The 15,560-nt window shown below is 42.9% G+C and overlaps 1 protein-coding gene across 2 annotated transcripts in view; it reads right to left on the reverse strand.

The window, feature by feature from the left end:
* Nucleotides 1-694: 694 nt before the first annotated feature.
* Nucleotides 695-15,560, reverse strand: part of GSK3B (glycogen synthase kinase 3 beta) — a 61,173-nt gene continuing 46,307 nt past the window's right edge. For both annotated transcript variants that reach the window (XM_028712055.2, XM_028712053.2), the window contains 3 exons: nucleotides 13,960-14,146; nucleotides 8,359-8,457; nucleotides 695-3,441 (listed from right to left, as the gene is read on the reverse strand). In XM_028712055.2, the coding sequence (XP_028567888.1) occupies nucleotides 3,374-3,441; nucleotides 8,359-8,457; nucleotides 13,960-14,146 (354 nt within the window). In that variant the 3' untranslated portion in view covers nucleotides 695-3,373. The remainder of the gene's footprint in view (nucleotides 3,442-8,358; nucleotides 8,458-13,959; nucleotides 14,147-15,560) is intronic.

The following is a 15,560-nucleotide window of genomic DNA, read 5'->3' on the forward strand; positions in this document are numbered from 1 at the left end:
TGAGTGGAGTGTCAGAAACAAAATGCTATCACTGACCTTTGTGTCACCAGAAAAAGTGCAGCCTCTGCCTTACTGGAATGAACACAAGATGATTACAAAAAGACAAAAAGCCAAAAACAAAACAGCAACCTTTGGTTTGATAAAAAGTTCAGCATTTTGCCACCGAAGAAGAGAATCTCACGTGGAATACTAACAAGGTCAAACACACAAGTGAGCAGAGTTTTCAAAGCAAGGCCTTTGTGCTGGGCACAGAAATTAAGGTCAACTTCAAAATGACTTTCATAAGAAAATAAAACTTCGGGGTGAGAGGGAGGGCAAGTGATAATCTACAACTACAGACTCTCAATACCACAGATTAATCTCTGGCCAAAAAAAGCAGAAAGGATGTGTGAGTGAGTGAGACCCCAATTCTTCCACCCCACTGCTGCCCCCACCCCCATTCCATGACAGCTTCTTTGCAAAGCCCTATTTTGCCTCTACAGAAACAAAGACTAAACTAAAGCTCCTAGCTAGAAGCTGTTGTCTACAAGTAACTCTGGACAAACTCTGGGAAAAGACGAGCAAAATGTAAACTTGCCACTTAGATGCCAAGATAGCAAACGTAAAATGAAACCGGTCACTGCTATTGTGGGCAAGGGAGAGAAACTTTTAAACGCCTACGAACAAAGCCATGGTTTGAAGTAAAAATAAAAAATTGAATGAATTTTCTTTTTAATTATACTACTGACATGAAATAACTCAAAGAAGGGAAACAAAGATTTCCATGTGTGAGACATCTGGTACAAAAAAAGGAATAAAATAAAATAAAAAAAATTATGGAAGCAAAGGCACTCCAAACTATATAGATATACTATACATCGCTAGAGTTATTGTTACAATAATACAGGCCGGTTATCTACTGTACAGAGTTAAAACTATATGGCTTTAAAAAGCTCGTCTACATTTTGTCTGATTATTAAAACAGATTTAACTGCCCTGAATGGTAACGTTTTGCTCATTAACAGCAGTTCCTGGGTCCACATATTTACATACAAAGCAATACAACTCAAAATTTTAAGAACAACTAATGTACAAACTTGAATTTGGTGAGGAGCTTTTGTCTTGTTTATTTACAAAAATGGTATTGAAAGACCTGGATCTAGATTTGTATAAAATTTTGTCTGCAGTCCCGCCATGATCCTCGAGAAAATAAAACCACCAGGATCTCAGTTTACACATACACACACACATACACACACAAAACAGTTTTAAAAAAAATAATTAACGCTTTTCATTCTTCTTCCCTGCTAGCGCCAAACTAACAGAAAGTAATGCAAATCCTAAGACACCATCTCTCTCCTGAGCCCAGACTGTCCTGCTCTCCTGACTGCAAACGGAGTTTTCTCTATGTCATCCTCCTACTTGTTCAAGTGTCTCAAGAGCTCTGATCGCGAGGGCTAGAAATCGACATGGAAGACACCTAGAGGCTCCTTTCCTGCAGCAAGAACCCCTTCCAGGCCTTATTCGCCAGAGGCTCATTTATAGAAAACTGGAGTGTTTAAACAAATATGGGTTCCATACCCATTCCCCTTGAAGCTATTGTAATAACCAGGTATCTGAACTTTCTGTTCATCCTTTTTTGAGACAGCCCAGCAGCTCCCTCCTTGACAAGCACCTTTAATCAGATTAGACTCTCAGACCCAGCTTCACAAACATGAGAAGAAAGAGGAGGCCCTGTTGCCTTCCGGTGGCTGCATCTGCATAATGCTGTGTTTCCCCCGGGCCAAATCAGCAAATCATGTTTCAAAAGATCCAACAATGAAATAAACTCTCACAAGCACCAAGATGACAGATTCATTTGAATGAGTGTAAGGCTAGGTGAGCACATCTCTCAATCCAAGTAGAAAGCCAGACGTAAAGCGCCTGTCTCGGCTGCTCCGGCAGCAATGGCGTTCCTTCTCGCAACGTCCCTAACGCCTTTCAAGAAGTATTGCTTTCGCTTCAAAAACAGAGAGACTTGACTTTTTGCCACTACAAAATAACCCAGAACACAGACACTAGAAACAGGCATTTCTGCTTCAGTCAGACCAATTATAGATTAAAAAATAAAAAGCAGCACTGTATCTATGTATATATTTATAATATATATATATATGTATATGTATATGTGCATATATACACACACACTTAGCTTTCTATAAGTCAGCAAGAGCAAGTAAACTGATTTGTCTACTCATTAATATACTACCATTGTGAAAGCGTCACAACAGCAACCGTGGAAGATCAATAAATAAAGATTAGAAAGAAGGAAGCTTTAAAAAAAAAGGTGAAATTAAATACAAATTCTAGATTTGGATTTTTGAATCACCTAAAAACAATGTGTCGATTTGAAAGCTCTAATTGCAATGGAAGTTTATGTCCATTCACGTTATAAACCCTGGCATTGTTTTCCTGTTTGCTTCTTTAAGAAGCCAGTTTAGAGTTTAAAAAAGAAGGGGGGCGAGGTGCAGAAGTACCTCTCCACTGGCTTCCTGTCTGTTTTCTGCACCTGGAGGGAGGCTCCACTTGCTCCCACCTGTTGAAGAATGCAAGTGGCTGACTATGGGCTCTTTTGTGCTTGACAGAACCTTTAATGTTCAGGGATCTTTAAGGTAGGTGAATGAGCATTTTTCATTCAAGCCGATAGTCTGTGTGTGTATATGTAACATACATATCTGCAGAATTCTCCAATGCTAGAACGGAATTTAAGATCAAGATTTGCCCTTAAGCTTTATTCATACAGCAATTGCCCCCCCTCCCCTCCCCCTCCCCCGGCTTTGGCAATTCAGTGTATTTTAGACCTCACATTTTCCTTCCTCCTCATCCCAACTCAAAGATAGTGAAGGTCTCCTGTGTATGTTATTCGCGGTGAGCAACTCCTGCTAAGCTCCCAACCAAATTCAAGTTGTGCACTACACCAAAAGTTGAAACTTCACTTAAAAATACAAGGCTTAAAAAAAGGAGCTTCAGCAGAATGAGGGTTCTCCTTTCTGTTGTGGGAGGGCATGAGATAAGATTCCTGATTCCAAAGGACACAACAGCAATTGTTTGAAATTAGAAGATTGTCGTGGGAAGAGACATTGGTGTGTTCTATTGCTCCACTTCCCTTCTTCCCACCCCACCTCTTCCCCTGCCCCAAAGGGCCCGCAGCAGAGTGAGCACACAATGAAACTGGTTTGAATTTCTATTTTACAAGGTTAAATAAGAACAACAATAATAAAAAAAAATCGAACACTATAATGAACAGGGTTTCCCCCCTCTTTTTAAATTTTTTTTCCAAATGTGACCAGCGTTGCTGAGCAAGACTCAAAATTACTGGCGATTGTTCCTGTACAGGTTGCTGCTTGTGACCAGTTCAGGTGGAGTTGGAGGCTGATGCTGAAGCTACATTATTGGTCTGAACTCGATCTCCTGCATTGGCATCTGCAAAGACCGCAAAAGAAAGCAAAGACACGGGTTAAATATGGGAAACTTGCTGCTTGTGGGCAGGCCTCTTAAGGCAGCTGTGGCAAGGGGAGAGACACCTGAATGTCAGCGAGAAATGGGGCACTTTTTAAAAGGGCCTGTTTGGTACCTGGAAAACAAGAGAGTCTTCTTCTGGAAGGAGTGTTACAAGCGTGTAGAAGAGCAGACATAAGCCTCACCTCAACCCCCAATGTTTGCTGGCTCCTTTTCGATATGAAGTCCCTGAACAAGGCTTCTGCTTCCACATAATCAGGAGTCCTGGTAAGGTAGGGATCCTGATCCTGTGGAGACTTCTGATTTATTTGGCAGAACATGCACAACACGCGCACGCCCCGACCTTCAGCTCTGCAGGCAAAGGTCTGAGAGGAGATGGTGTGCTGGGGGATACTGGGAGGGTGGTTTGCACTTTTAATCCTTGTGAGTTCCAGCAAACACGCAAAGATGGCCAAGGCCTAGATCAGACTATTTGGCTCAACTACAGCTGGACATGCCCCAAAGGTCATGGCTCTGGGAAAGCAATAGCAGGGCCTGATGCCAAGAACAGGTTTCACGTGCCACACACTGAAGAGTTGGGAAAGCAGGGGGAAAACATCTCTGCCCCTTTTCTCGTGAACACAGCTAGCAGATTGTGAGGTACTGATAAATCAAGAGGAACCAAGCAATACCGGAAGGCAAAGGTGGCAGCGTGTTACAGTGGTGCCTGGCTATGTCTGGGGCAGTTCCTCGCATAAAACCCATTTGACTAATAAACCTTGGCCAATCATGGTTTTTCACCAAATAGCTGGGGTTTAGGCCTCACATGCGCAACATCTTTTGAAAATAATTTACTGATGAACAGGTATTAAAACACTTGATTGATAAGCAGACACAAATAAACGGGATGCTAAGAGGTGACACTATTTGATTCTACAGAGTTAGAAAAGTATTGGGAGCCCACTCTGCTCCTTTCCCCCAACTCCTCTCCTGAATTCAGTAGACAATAAAAACAGGGTTCGGAAAAAAGAAATAAAAGATTAGTTATTTTTAAAGGCTGGCACAATTCCTATTAAAAGGTACAGGATACAGCTGTGTGATTTCCTGAGTCCATAATAAAACACAGCAAGAGGGAAAGGATAATTCAGAAGGGCTTCGTGGTGCAAATCAAAGCAAAAAAGAAAAATGTTGGACTGCAATAAACTGAGACACTCGCATAGACCTGTAGTATCTGATGTTTGTGAGTTGCTTTATTTGGTAGCTATTGCTATCTGAAAAAAGTGGGAGAGGTAGCAATGCTGCGAAGTTTACTGTGATGGGGCTGTCAGGTACTTGGTGAGCCATCTTTACAGAAGACAATAGCTGTGTAAGTACCCAAATTCTCATTCTCTGGTTGGTGCTGCTAAAAAGAAAGAAAGAAGGTTGACCTGATCTCTCCCTATTCCAGAGGAGTGGGGAATCCACTTTCTGCTGGATGGTGTAGTTCTCCTAAAGTCTACTACAATGGGAAAGCTTTATTTTACTTGAAACATACGCATTCTGTGCTGGTGGAGCTCTGCTTTCGTTCTGCTAAATTGCAGGTGCGGAGGAGGGCTGCTCCCCCACTATTTAGCAAAGAAAAACCAAGCACTTCTGTGCTTCGCAAGTTCTGCTTGGCATTCACAAAACCTGCTGTCATTGCAGGAGTCTTTGGGAGAACTACATTACCAGCAGACATCACCTTCTTTTCCTCTTCTAGCATCAAGGACAGCTCTTGCTGCCACCACACTGGCTTTGTTGGTAAAAGGGTTGAAGCACATGAATTCATATTTTGCTCAATAATGAATTAGTTTTGCTCACTGATTCCTGGATAAAGTATTTCTGAGACAATCTGATGTAAGTGAGATCCATCTCTACCAAAAGGCTATCCATTAGATCAAACTAGAAAAATAATGGGGGGGGGACGACACTTTGGGTAATATAATTAAGTAGCTCTTTAACATTTTTAACAGTCATATAAATACCCAAGTAGGAAAAAAGGATGAGTCAATAAATGCAGAACATACTCATTAAACCAGACTCCACAGCCAGCTATAGATTACCAATACATTTTTCATTCTCTGATGAATCTATAATTGTCCCAACATACAATGGTATGCTCCTGAATGTTTGGGCAAAGGTTGGGTGTGCCATGAAGGGCTTGACTGTGCTATAGGGTTCCCCATAGGCAGTGACAGACCCCCGGGTATAGGGTGGTATAAAATTAATAATAATAATATGCAAATGAATGGTTGGGAATGCTCTTTAAGGTTCCCAATTATTCGCTGGCAGCTCCTGTGTGTCTGATGTCAGGTGCAGGGTAGGTGGGTGTGGTTTGGGGGAAACAGCCTTAGGTAGCTAAGTATTGAAGTTTATGGCACCGCTAAGCTGAACAAATAGTGAACCGAGTGGCAAGAAGTGTAAAATGGTGAACCACTGAAGCCAACAAATGCTTATTTCATATACATTTGGAACTAGTGCCTATTATCCAGGAAAGAGATGTTGGGACCACAGCAGCTAATGCTATTAAAACTTGACTTGCTATGCATCAGCAGTGAAAAGGACAAACTGTATGTTAGGGTTTATTGAGAGAGAGATTGAAAATATAGCATTGCAATGCCCTTTTATGCATCAAATCATAGCAAGATTGGGAATCCTGTATGTAGTTCTGGTTACCCACTCATTTTTATTTCTAACTTGGGTTTTGAGTTGGCTGGTATCAATTTTATTTTTCCTCTCTTACTCATCTGATCCAGGTATAAGCATAAACACCCCGAAGAAGCACCTGGAGCCAATAAGTCGTCTGCATGAGTGCTAACAGACAGAGGTTCAGGTACTGCTGTAGAAAACTGAATTAGATTGGTCAACGCAATCTAGGGATGTGGTATTCATCCCATTTCCCCTGAAGAACCTGTTCTGCAGTTTGTTGGTGCTGCTTAATCTAGCTCTGCTGCTGGACACTGAAGTAACATTCAGGAGCTTGCAGTATTTTTACCAATTGTGTTCCTTCTTCCAGAGAGATGACCCGGCACATCTCAGTCCAAGCAGGGTCATATAAGAGATGAGGTCCTTCAGATACCCTGGACTCAAGTTGTATAGGGATTTATAGATCATAACCAGCAATGGACTGGTACCCTGTGGTGCTGCTGTGACAGTGTTTCTATTCTCCCTGTAATTAGCTCCAGGGAGCAAACTGGCTGCAGCATCTTGGACCAGATGAAGTTTCCAAACACTTTTCAAAGGCCGCCACACATACAGGTCCTTGCAGGAATCCAAACAGGATGTAACTAAGGCATCCTGGCCAGAGCAGACATCTCCAGGAACAGGAACCGTGCACTAGTTTTAAATGTGCAAATGTGCTCCTGGCCACTGCCTAAGGGTTCAATCTAGGAGTACTCCCAAGCTGCGAACCGGAGTTTTTCAGGGAGTGTAACCCCCTCCAGCACATCATGAATCCCTAGTCCCTGATCTGCCTTTCAACTGACCATAACCTTCAATTATTTCACCCTCCTCCAGTCCGTTACTAACACCAAACCAGCTTTGTCATATTTAGATGGAAAGGAGAGGTGGAATGGTGGCAGCAACCCCAAAACTCTGGACCTCTCCTAGAGCCATCCTGGGGCAGGACAGACCCCGAGGGACCCCTCAGGTTAACAGCAGAAGACCCACAGCAGCCCTTCCCTAGGACTCAGCGGCTCAGGAGCACCATCCCTCAAGGACTGCCTCTCTCCTTATGAGCCTGCCAGGCCCTTCTTTGTGCCCTCCTCAAGCGGTCCAGAGGGTGGCACTAGGAGAGCAGGACTTTTCTGCAATGGCTCCCCCTTTGTGGAATTCTCTCCCCAGGGAGGTTTGGCTGGCACCTTCTTTATACACCTTTAGGCGCCAGGCGACAATGTTCCTCTTTAACCAGGCCTTTGGCTGACTGACATCTGATACCCTTTAAAATGTGTTGTGGAAGGGGGGATTATCAGGTTGTCTTTGCTCTTATTTTTGTTATGTATTTTGTGTTTTTTACATTGTAATTTTATGTTGTGAACCGCCCTGAGATCTACGGATATAGTGAGGTATACATATACAATAAATAAATAAATAATCACAATAAGATTATACAAGCACCACAAAACAATGCCTCCAAATCCTATCCCAGGGAGGTGTCCCACAGAGAAACCATGGCCAATGGGAAGTCCAGGAGAACCAACTCCTGCTGTCTGGCTCCTGGTGCAGGTCATCCACTAACACAACCAATGCTTTTTCTGTCCCATAATCATGGCTGGAGCCAGTAATAAATGGATATGGATGATCTGTCTCATTCAGAAAAGCTTGGAGCCGAGAAGCGGCCACACACTCCAGCACCGTGCCTAAGAATGGAATACTGGGGACTGGCCAGTCATTATCCAAAACTGTGGGGTTCAGGGAGGGCTTTTTCAGCAGAGGTCTTATCGCTGCCTCTTTATGGCAGGGTGCAACCCTGCTTTGCTGAACGTGTTCAATCGCCACCCTTGCCCACTTGGTTAGTCTTCCTCAGCTGCTTTCATGAGCCAGGAAGGGCAAGGATCCTGCACACACGTGGCGGCCCTCACCTCTCTAAGAAACCTGTCCCCATCCTCAGGCTGCACTATCCCAGTAAGTACGGGTGTTGCAGAATGCTGATGAAATTGGAAATCTGGAGTGGAAATTGCTGGTGTTCCCTTATTCACCCCATGTCTGAAATGGAAATCAATCTCGCAAACACAATTGGTATTGGCTGCTCCCCCCCCCCCCCCCAGTTAGCAAACAAGATATGATCAATAACTGAGGACACACCGTGTCAGGGAAGACAGTTGGGGGGGGGGGGGGGAAATAGTTTAGCAAGCAAAAACGGGGCAGGCATGAAGAAAGTCTCACCTGAGGCTGCTGGAACATTTGTCGGGGTTGAAGCAGCTGCTTGACTCCGAGCATGAGCAGGTATGAGGGTCGAAGCCAGAGACGGATTACTTGACAGTTCTAGAAGGAAGTTGAAGAAGAGAGTATTCACAGCCAGCCCACAGGGAGCCTCTGCCAGTGTCTCCTATCCCACATCAGCCACATGGCCGTGTGTTGCTAAGAATCGATGATTCTAACTGCTCAGACAACTTCACTGGGAAAGACTGTCATCCTTTGCATCTTCTTTTCTGTTGAAAAGGTTTTTCTCTGCCATGATGTCTGCCAAATTGCCTATATTGCATTTCTTTTAATTTAAATTTCCCCCTTGTTGTCTTTGCACAGACTGTGCATTTGTGCATTTCTACACCCCCACACCTTGCTCCTGGAACTGTGAGCTATTTAAAACAAAACAAGCAAAATGATTAGTACGATTACACCACTAAATCACACCAATGATGTTGAAGGGAAGCGAGTATGAACTAGGAGATTGAAGCAGCAATCACTCTACCTTCCAAATCCCTAAAAGAAACGGTCGTTATTAGTAGTATTTCAGCTAGAGTACAAAATGAACTGCTACAGACACGCCCTTGGAATGCGAGTTTCAAAAGAGTGTTAGAATTGCTTAATGACTTCTTGTGACTGCATTCTTAACATCCTCCACTGTGGCTAGGACTGCCGACTGCTAGCTATGTCTGGTACCCCAACTATAGCAATATCTAGACCAGGATCACTTGGCCACCGTAGTCCATGCATCTTGAACCTCGAGACTGGATTACTGCCATGTGCTGCATTTGGGGCTGCCCTTGGGCCGGGTCCAGAAGCAGTAGGGGGGCAGACATACAACAGTGTGTGACACCTATACTGAACTAAAACATCTGCACTGGCTGCTCACATGGTACTGGGCCAGAGTCAAGGTTCTTGCATTGATCCTGTGCCCAGGATACCTTAAGGGCAATTATATCACAGTTTGACCAATGGAGAGAAGATGAGGTATACCTTAATTTGGTTCTGGACTATGTTCCTGAAACAGTATACAGAGTTGCCAGGCATTATAGTCGGGCCAAGCAGACACTCCCGATGTTATTTGTGAAGGTAGGTAAAATGAAATGATAACCTAGATGGTTGGTTGCTTGGTCGTTACATCAGACATAGGGCAGCAACCAGGTTTAGATGTTCGCTGGTAGAAAATGCTCTGGAGAAGGGCCCTTTGGTTTCTTTCTAATGGCAGCCTCTTGCACATTGTTGCTCTAGAGCAGTGTTTCCCAACCTTGGGCCCCCAGCTGTTTTTGGACTACAACTCCCATCATCCCTAGCTAGCAAGACCAGTGGTCAGGGATGATGGGAATTGTAGTTCAAAAACAGCTGGAGGCCCAAGGTTGGGAAACACTGCTCTAGAGAGCTCCTTGACAATGGAGACACTTGGTTGGGGAGCGTGCTGCTACTGCAAAGGGGAAGCTCAGATACACCATGTATGAGGAGGACACCCAGGTGTGTGCTGATCGGAATCCTGGTCATAAAACTGCCCTGTTCTTGAAAGGAGCTGAAGGCTTGTCTAAGTGAGGGTTGATTTAGACATGCTGTTGTATCTACATGGGTTTTCACAGATGGTTGCATATGGTGAGGGAAGTGTACAGATGACATTTGTTTGTTTTTATTTCTGCAGGCAGTTTGGTTCGATGGCCCTCGTGGTTCCTTCTAACTCTGCAATTCTATGCGATCACCCAGAAGAGTGCTGCTAATTGTCCCCTGTGTTACAGAGGCCAGGCTGGCTTCAACTAGAAGTCAGGTGCTTAACATCACCAGTCCCATGCTGTGGAACATTGTTCCAACAGAAATTTGGCAGCTGCCCTCACTTTTGACTTTCAGGTGTCTCTTGAATACCTTTTTCTACGGACAGGCCTTTACGAAATGTAAAATTAGAGCAGAAATGTAATTTAAAACTTAGTAATTTGCATCTTCATATCAATTTAGTTTTCCAAGAATTTATAAAATATTAAAAATGAACTTATACATAAAATTATCATGATCAAATGCTGCAGCGTATTACCACGCTTCATGATTTAGCTCTATATCACCTGTATTTGTTCTCACTTTGTTTTACAATACATACATTTTCTCTTAATAAAGCATTTTCCAAAAATTATTCAAAGCATCCCTCAAAAAAGGGCAATAAATCAGGGCTGCAAATCAGAGTTTCATGTCTATTTATACTGGTCAAAATGTAACAGACTGAATTGTAGAATACTTACGTGCTGCTGTTTATTTGAGACTGTGCTGCCCTAGATGGAGGTGGAGGGTGAATTAGCTGGCTGTAAATTATGTTTAATGCTGCCAGGGATTTTTTTTGTAGACCCAACATTCATTTGGTGAAAAATGGTTGGCTGGGGCTTAGCTGTGTTATGGATATGGTTGGTGGGAATGCTTGATAGTGAGGTTTATAGGTAGACCTTTGTCAAGGTTGGATTTGGTAGATGTTACAGGGTGTGGCGGTGGCTCCTATTTCAGTTATGTTGTTTAGTTTCTAATGATGCTTTATACCAGGAATTTTATTGTATTTGGTTTTTATTTATAAAGAATCCATGGGCCGCACACCAAGTTAAATTTCCATTTTTTTAAAATTAAAGTGTATTTAATATGAGTTAATATACACAATTAATATATTAGTTAAATATATGTACTTAAATACACACTAGATTTAATTATGAAACAAATCCATTACACAGACAGAAGTATGTGCTTTCATTAACAAAATTTTTTTAAAAGGCTTTATGGTGTTTTCCCCTTGAGTGTTGCCAAGGGCCACCCAGAAAGGCCCCAAGGGCTGCCGGTTTGGACCACCCTGGCCTGACGAATGCCCTGGTGGAGACCAAAGAGAAGAAGAAGGAGCTTCCCCATAAGATGGAGGAGAGGAAAAGCCAGGAGGTCCCCTCCATCCATCCATACAGGGACTCCTTGGGCAATAAGGACACAAGGGCTACAGATCCCCGGGGGGGGTGGGGGGTTATTTCTGGATTACTTATTTTGAAGTCAATCACAATCTGTGTCTGCTGGTGGCCAGCCAGTTCAAAACAGTTCTGACAGTCTAAATGGCTAACTGAACTCTCCTCTGTCTCTAACAACTCATAGAGACTAGATGCCCCAATATTCATGGGCAAATGACCTAGGCCCAAACTATCCCTATTTTTCCTGATACATCACTCCTTCTATCCCCCTCCCTGGGGGCTTCCAATTTGTCTTTCAGGGATGACTTTTTAAAATAGGCATTTTTTTGAATGCCTACATGTGCCCTAAGCTGGCCTTAAATTCCCCCCACCTGCCCCAAATTGCATTTCCCAGCAGTGATTGCTGCAGAATGTGTTTTGAATTGCAGCTATTCTATTAGTACAGATCTCATGTGAGATTAAACTTTCTGTCAAACATTTTTGAGGGATGGAAAGTAGAGTGAAAATTTACATACAAAATAGGTAACAAAACAAAAAGGGAAAGCAGATACTGTACTGTCAGTTTACTAGCACATTTGCTTCAGGAAACCAACATAAGACAACCTACTGCACAGTAAAGTTCTACATACTTGGGGCCAGCGGTAGGGCATTCTGTTTTTCACAAGTGTGTAATACTGGCGAGAATGCTCTTATAGTAATAATAATAATAATTTATTACTTACACCCCGCCCATCTGGCTGGGCCTCCCCAGCCCCCCTGTCCAGAGATGGCCTCTGTAACCATCGACTTAAGCAGCTGTCAGAGTGGCAATGGCAATTGTTTTGAGAGCTGAATATGTTCTTGCTAAAGCACCTCCAGATAAAACTGAGCCACAGCAAAAGGTCCTCCCGCCTGCTTGCCTGGGCCGTAGCCAACTAACGCATCCCATTTGTGCAAAGGTGTCCGTTTGCACAAGAGGTCTCTTCAGCCCCTCTCCCCAAATCCCTGTAAAGTTGGGGAACCCCAATAATAGATTTAAGGGGCACATGGGTGGGGGGAAGAGGCAAAGGAGTCCCTTTTCATAAGTGGAAATACTTCCACTAATGGCAGGCTTACGCTACGTTGAATACAACCATTAATTTCCCCTCCAGCCTGCCATTTACAGAACAGCAGAAATAATCCAAGACATACCAGTGATTTTAACAATATTAGTTTGAACTGCCTCAAGTAATTCAGTGCTGAGATAAGGCAAATTAAACCTCCAGTGTAGTTAACAAGCTGTTCAGAGCAGTGTTGTGGTTACTTTCATATATGCAGAAATGGAAGTTGGCATGGTGGGTCTCTGGTCAAGAGGAACTGGCAGCATTTACTGTTACCAATGCAACTAGGGAAGGAAGTACCATAACCCAGAGTGGAGCAAATGCTTTAAAGGCAGAAAAGGCGCATCTCAAGAGCAGCAGCATTTGTGCGCTTGGAAAATACTATCCCAGCACTCTCAGCACCCTTTCGAAACCTGACAAGTGGCCACGGCCCTTTCACTGACTTCAACGTAGAAAAGAGTATCTTCAAACAGGGCTGCAATATTATTAACTGGCTAATTTTTTTTTTTTAAAAAAAGCTTTAAATTAATTAATTAACATTGATAAAAATAAATTTAAAAGGTACTGCTGATTAAGCAGGTAACATTTTATTTTTTAAAATTATTTTCTATATAAAGGCAGCAGATGGCAAATACTATCTTCTCTCACATGCAAGCATAAATGCCTCTTCCAATGCCTGCTTTGACACATAGCATCCTATAAAAGAAAATATGCTTCTTGCTTCAGATCTTTTTTTAACCATGTGCAAATTAAATTGGTATGTTAACCATAGTTGCCATAAATTGTTGAGCTGCTGCTTCTTTTTGGCAAAGCTGTTTGGCAAAATTGCAAGAAGAAAAATGCTGTTTTTGAGCAATTTTTATGGGAAAACAGCCCTGCCGACATGGGCAAATTCAGACGTATGGCAACCCCATGTTAACCAAAGTGCATATGAGTAATTGCAATTGGGTTGCAGCCATCTTCCCAAAGAATCTGAACAATACAGGCCACAAAGTATGCTTCTGTTTTACAACAGAATTGTACAGTTCTTGAAAACATGTGCAAGGCAACTGCGAAAACATACTTCCTTAGCCTGCATTTCAGCTGGTCTGCTAAATCTGGACTCCTGGATGTTCTAAGATACATACTCAATTAGCTTATTAAATACGATTCCTGGTAAAAATGTGAACATGAGCAGTAGTTTCTATTCTTCCAAGAATATTTCAATCTTCTATCTAACAAGCAATTTCATCTATGACTAACTAGGAATTGAATGTCCCAGTAATCATGGCAATCATGACACAGAAGTATCCGCCTATTGAGATTATGGATGCGTATCTATGTCAAACAGCCTTTCTTCGATCAAGCCAGATTGACTGAGGGGTAAAGAAGTCTCTCTCTTGGACTTTTTAAAAAACCCTTTCTCTACATCTTCTCAACACCGTTCAAGCTTTGAAATATTCCCACTCTTTCCAGCTGCCCAACATTTCTATCCATCCCTTCTGACCACTATTTGAGATGATGCCATCTTTGTGCCATAAGAAAGTGCAGACACACAATCTTCCTTCGTGCTCCCAGACTACCTTGAGTGGTGAAGTTAAAGAGTGCAGGTTTCTCTCGCCCACTCGGTAATTTGATGTTTGGGTCCCGTAATTCATCAAAGAAAGAGTGTGCGCACGCTTCCAGCGGAGTCAGGCGTGCCGTGGGGGTATATTCCAGCAGACGGCTACATAGCGCTATTGCTTCTGGTGGAGTGCGGGGCCGGAAGACCTGCGGCAGAACAAGAGGGACAGTCCGTCAATACTCTTCTTTGCTCTTGTCGTTGAAGGACGGAGAATCTGAGGAACTAAACCGCTCAGAGTAGGAATTAGACATTAGCTGATAAAGTACTGAAGCTTAATCAAGCTTCTAGGGTTGAATGGTTAAGTGCAAGGAAGGTTGTTGTACTAAGGTGAAGTTACAAGGTCACAGGGTGGGGGGGGGGGGGACACAAGACACAGCTGAGAAGAACTTTTAGGAAGAGAGAAATAATCCATTCCAAACATAACAGGAATGCAGTCGGCCATGCATATGGGTTGGAGGAGAGAGAAAAGCAAATGAGCAGGATTTTCTGAAGACCACGTTCTGAAGCATTTACTGAAAGCAAAACCTTTAAGCAACCAACTGATTTTGTACTGGGTGTGGATTTATGCTGACTGGTAGGGACACTGATCAGGTCTCATAGTTTTGGTTTATCCTTTAATAATACACAGCAAGTAATTAATTAGGATAACTTCCAAATTTTAGGCGTTTGGGAGTATTGCTGAAGGGTACTCAGCCAGCTAGTTTTTCTCTCAGACATTTGCCATCGGAGGTTAGGTCAAACAGCATATATTTTTACTATTCACAATCAGTCTTTTGTCACCAATGTTGCACTCCATCTACCTTCTCCTCTCTCACACACATAAAAATTAAATAACCACACATTCACAGGTTCCTTAAGCATTTTCTTTCACCTACGCTACAGGTGCAATACAGGTCATGAGCAAACAGTATATGTAAAATCTTGAGACAAGGGTGGGACAAAAACTGGCAAATCCAACTCACAAAACACAAAGGATGAGACTCAGTTGTGGCAGCTCACTTGCACAGTGGAAACCTGCGTTTGCAATGAGACTTTTGGTTCTACTTATTCCCCATCCCTGCACACGCCCAAAATCCGCCCAGGAAGGATACTCAATCCTCTGGAGCAGATTTCTGGGTGCATGGAAGGCTGCTAGCGGGAAGAGAGGAAGGAGAAACCCCACCGAGGGAACCGATTCCCACACATGTAAAGTTGGACCAAACCCCAAAGCAATAGCATATACCACATGCAAAATCAACTGCAAATCTGCTCAAACAGATTTTGAAGAGAAGATATTTAAATTCAGCAGAACATAAACTGCGTCAAGAATCTCCTCATCACTAATAATGGTATAAGCTATTGGTGGGATTTATCAAGAGTTCTGAGTTCGTACAGAAAGCTAGTTTACATATGTGAGGGAAAGTAAAAAAGCTGAAGAATTAAAAGACAAGAATTAAGTTAAGGCGGGCAAACGATCACATAAGCAAAACTCTTCTGCAGTGCCCAGATGTTGCAAGAACTATTAAACTGAACCAGGCTGCGGCTTACTTTCATGCCTGGGGCAACTGTGGGAATAAGTAG

This window comes from Podarcis muralis, chromosome 17 (genome assembly GCF_964188315.1).
Source record: "Podarcis muralis chromosome 17, rPodMur119.hap1.1, whole genome shotgun sequence".
Lineage (NCBI taxonomy): Eukaryota > Metazoa > Chordata > Lepidosauria > Squamata > Lacertidae > Podarcis > Podarcis muralis.